This window comes from Microtus ochrogaster, unplaced genomic scaffold (assembly GCF_000317375.1).
Source record: "Microtus ochrogaster isolate Prairie Vole_2 unplaced genomic scaffold, MicOch1.0 UNK21, whole genome shotgun sequence".
NCBI classification, from domain to species: Eukaryota; Metazoa; Chordata; class Mammalia; order Rodentia; family Cricetidae; genus Microtus; species Microtus ochrogaster.
Genome location: NW_004949119.1, coordinates 2,973,311 through 2,977,467, shown reverse-complemented (window position 1 = coordinate 2,977,467; position 4,157 = coordinate 2,973,311). Strand labels below are relative to the sequence as shown.

The window sequence follows — 4,157 nt, the reverse complement described above, 5'->3', positions numbered from 1 at the left end:
ATAAATCCTGTCTCAGGGAAAATAAAATAATAATAATAATAATTAATAACAAATCTGTTTAAAATGGCTCTGATGCCAGGTCTTTTGACTCTCAAGACACTGCCAGAAGATGAGAACACACAAGAGATGCTATAAAACACAGGAAGGTTGAGCCAGACTTAGGAGGCAGAGGAAGGTGGATCTCTAGGAGTTGCAGCCCAGCCTGGTCTACAAAGTGAGTTCCAGGACAGTCAGGGCTTTTACATAGATAAATCCTGTCTCAGGGAAAATAAAATAATAATAATAATAATTAATAACAAATCTGTTTAAAATGGCTCTGATGCCAGGTCTTTTGACTCTCAAAACCTAGGGCAATTTTTTGCTCACCACTCTTTGACATATAAGGACCCACCAGCTTTTTCTTTTAAGAAATTAACTATCTTCGTTATAGAATCATCATTCAGAACTTTCATGTGCATTTTCTGGGCACACTTCAGATGCTTTCCTCCATGTCTCCCTAAGTAGTTTTTCTAACCCCACAACTCAGACATTATCCCCGAGTTCCACCGTTGTAGGCTCCAGTCCTGTGACATTGGGTTCCACAAAGTGTGTAGCCCACTTGGACCTGCAAAGCTTTTTTTTTTTGTTGTTTTTTTGTTTTTTTGTTTTTTTGAGACAGGGTTTCTCTGGCTTTGGAGCATGTCCTGGAACTAGCTCTGTAGACCAGGCTGGTCTCGAACTCACAGAGATCCGCTTGCCTCTGCCTCCCGAGTGCTGGGATTAAAGGCGTGTGCCGCCACCACCGCCCGGCTGCAAAGCTCTTTTCTAACATTCATCACTGGGTGCTTTAACTCTGTCCTCAGAACCTAATAACCTATGCTAGGGCTCTAAACCTATGAATTAAACTATTTTGAAACACCTACTGTATGCTAGACACAGTGAACCTTTTGCTTAACCCTTGAAACAACACACCTCCGGGGCAAGTGTATACTTAACTTCACAGAAGAAACTGGTGGAGGTGGAGAAAGCCAGTGACTTGTTGGGGTCTAATTCCACCTTCTCAGAGACTTTAAGGATGGGAGTTGACACAAGAGAAATAGGTCTTGTCCTCTTTGGAGGCCCCTGGGACTTGCTGAGTCACTTTGTCTCACCTGTTACTGCCAATCTTTGGGAAGGAGACATGACACCAGGGGGCAGAGCTGACGGCAGAGGCAGAGGGGAAGGCAGGCTGGCCCATGGCTGAAGCCTCCATCCCAAAGCCAGGGGAAGAAGCAGAAGCCACACCTTGCCCCAGTGTCCTGCAGCTCGAAGAGCTCCTGAGGGCGGGGAGAGCCTCTTGCAGCCGTGTGGACGAAGTCTGGCCCAACCTTTTCATAGGAGATGCGTGAGTGGCTGCTGGCAGGGTTGTAGGAGTAGGTCAAGAAGAAACAATCCTAGAACTCTTTACCAGCCGAGGTGGCCGAGAGGGAACAAGAACTAGTTACTTCTGGTCCGCCCCAGGCCAGGAATTTTCTCCCTACTCCCTAAGCGCCGGGAGCTATTCAATGACCAGTTTCTAACAGCAGAGGGAGCTTGAGTGTTTTCCGTTTGTTTCTTGGGAAGGTCTGAGGGAGTTCCTGTCTGGGAGATCCCCTGGGTCTTTAGGCACATCCTAGACAACTGGCCAGGCTGGGAAGCAATCACGTTTGGAATATGAAATGGAGTAGCCACAGATCATAGTTCTGGTCCCAGCCTGCATCCTGTAGACACTGAGTGGGTGGAGCAGTCTGACCTAGGATGAATCAGGAAAGGTATCACTTCTAAATATTTGTAGATTAGTAGCAGGTATGACGTGGTGACCAAGTGACTCTAGATCACGTACGTGAGTCAGAGGACATGTGGCAAGAAGGGAGGGGCAGCCAGTTCTCAGGGGCTGAAGCAATCTCTTCCTGGCTTTGGTGGGAGCAAGCTCCCTAAGACAGCAAAAGGGATTTAAACATAACCCTGGCACCACCAGCTCTGCCAACAGAAAGTTCTGGGATAGAGAGTTGCAGGCCCAGCTCAGTGTAGATGAATTCTAGCTACCTTTCTACCCTTATACGCTCCCCAAATCGAGCCAGAGGCTTAGCCCACATCCAGTCTCCTTTCTGCCCTTCCCAGGGTGACAGCAAATAACCGCTTTGAGCTGTGGAAGTTGGGGATCACCCATGTGCTGAACGCCGCCCATGGGGGACTCTACTGTCAGGGAGGCCCTGACTTCTATGGCAGCAGTGTGAGCTACCTGGGGGTACCAGCACACGACCTCCCCGATTTCAATATCAGCACCTACTTCTCCTCAGCAGCTGACTTCATCCACCGTGCCCTCAACACACCTGGGGGTACGTGATACGGACTACATATTTGATTCTGCTCACTTGTGGGGAGAATAGCCAGTTTCCCTCCATCCTCAGCATCCTCCCATCCCTGGTTTCTGCTTTGTTTGTTTCTCTTTTTTGTTGTTGTTTTAACAATCTTCTGCTCTATCCCTCAGCATCTTAGCTAATGACATTGCTTCACAGATGGGGAAAGTTAGCTGGGCGGCGGTGGTGCACATCTTTAATCCCAGCACTTGGGAGACAGAGGTATATCTCTGTGAGTTCAAGACCACTTTGGTCTACAGATTGTATTCCAGGATAGCCAGGGCAACACAGAGAACCCATACCAAAAACAAACAAACAAACAAACAAAAAACAAATCAGGTGGAGAAAGCCCAAATACCAAGGCATAATAAATTAGGAGCTGCCGCGCAGCTGGAAGCTAGATCTCGCAGTTGCCTGAACAGTTCTTACTCCACAACAGGCAGCCCTGGGAAAGCACCACATGGTACCCAGAGGTCTGCCCCAAACTACCTCCAAATGAACAAAACAAAACACCCAGGATACAACAGGCCTTGAAAGGCCTTACTGTATATTCATTCATCTGGGGAAAGAGCCATGGCCCTTGCTCTGTAACCCTGGACAAGTCAGTGTCCTCCGGGGTTTCGTTTCCTCATTGTTCTGTGATGAGGGATTGGGTCAGGATCACGTTGCTTTGGAATAGCCAGAGCACTGTGACATCCTCTCTTTCTTCATCTGCCCATCCATCACCTAGTCGTTATTCACTCCACGTCAGGGGAAGCACTGAATTCTAGGAAGCCAGACCTGCTCATGTAGAACCTGCTAATCAAACTGTGATGTGCTCTGAGCATTGCTGACGTGCGAGGGCGGATGGACCACGCGTCGGGGATTGGTCTCTGCGGTGGCTTCCCTAGGCACATGCAGACCGGACTAGCTGCTGGATGGCTCAGGTGCTGTGTTTAGGGTGGTGCAGAAAGCTGATAGGGAAGCCCTGTCTGAGTGTGGCTTGAGGGATGAGTAAGGGCTAGTCAGACCGAGATCAGAGGAAAGGTCAAAGTCTTCCTGTACTCATAGAGCTGAGGATCCAGGCAGGTTCAGAATGGCTAGTTCTCAGGGGCTTTTGTTTTGGTTTGTTTTTATTTTTGAGACCTCTGTGTTTTTCTAAGTAGCCCTAGCTGTCCTGAAACCAGTTCTGTGGAGCAGGCTGACTTTGAACTCAGAGATCTGCCTAGCCCTGCCTCCTGAGTACACCTCTGTGTGCCACCACCGCCTGGCCTCCAAGACTTCTGTAAGTCACGCTGAGGGTTTGGACTGTAGTTCTACACAGGTGTTAGTCTACTCTTGAAAGATCAGGAAACTGTGGCCCAGAAAGGCTGAGACACTTGCACAGGGCCCCATAATGCACCCAAGGCAGGTTTTGGGGAATGGAATTTGTGCTTGGGTACCATCCCTTGGGTGGGCTGGCTGGTGGGAAGGAGTCAATCACCTGAAGTCTTTTTCTTCTCCAGCTAAGGTGCTCGTGCACTGTGTGGTGGGTGTGAGCCGCTCCGCCACACTGGTCCTGGCTTACCTCATGCTGCATCAGCAGCTCTCCTTACGGCAGGCAGTCCTTGCCGTAAGTCAGCACCGATGGATCTTCCCCAACCGCGGCTTCCTCCACCAGCTCCGCCAGCTGGACCAGCAACTGCGGGGTGCAGGCCAGAGCTAAGGAACCAGGTAAGGAAGGGCGAGGAGGCAAAGCTGAGTGTGGCTGGCAGTGAGAAATCAGCTGAGGACCCGGACGGGAAGCTGGTTGGCAGGGCCGCCTGCGGCTGGAGGTGTCCC

At 49.9% G+C, this 4,157-nt stretch overlaps 1 protein-coding gene across 1 annotated transcript in view; it reads left to right on the top strand.

The window, feature by feature from the left end:
• Positions 1-1,214: 1,214 nt before the first annotated feature.
• Positions 1,215-4,157, top strand: part of LOC102000015 (dual specificity protein phosphatase 13) — a 4,206-nt gene continuing 1,263 nt past the window's right edge. Inside the window, exons 1-3 of the mRNA XM_005367664.2 lie at positions 1,215-1,363; positions 2,119-2,336; positions 3,842-4,049. Of these exons, the coding sequence (XP_005367721.1) occupies positions 1,215-1,363; positions 2,119-2,336; positions 3,842-4,041 (567 nt within the window). The 3' untranslated portion in view covers positions 4,042-4,049. The remainder of the gene's footprint in view (positions 1,364-2,118; positions 2,337-3,841; positions 4,050-4,157) is intronic.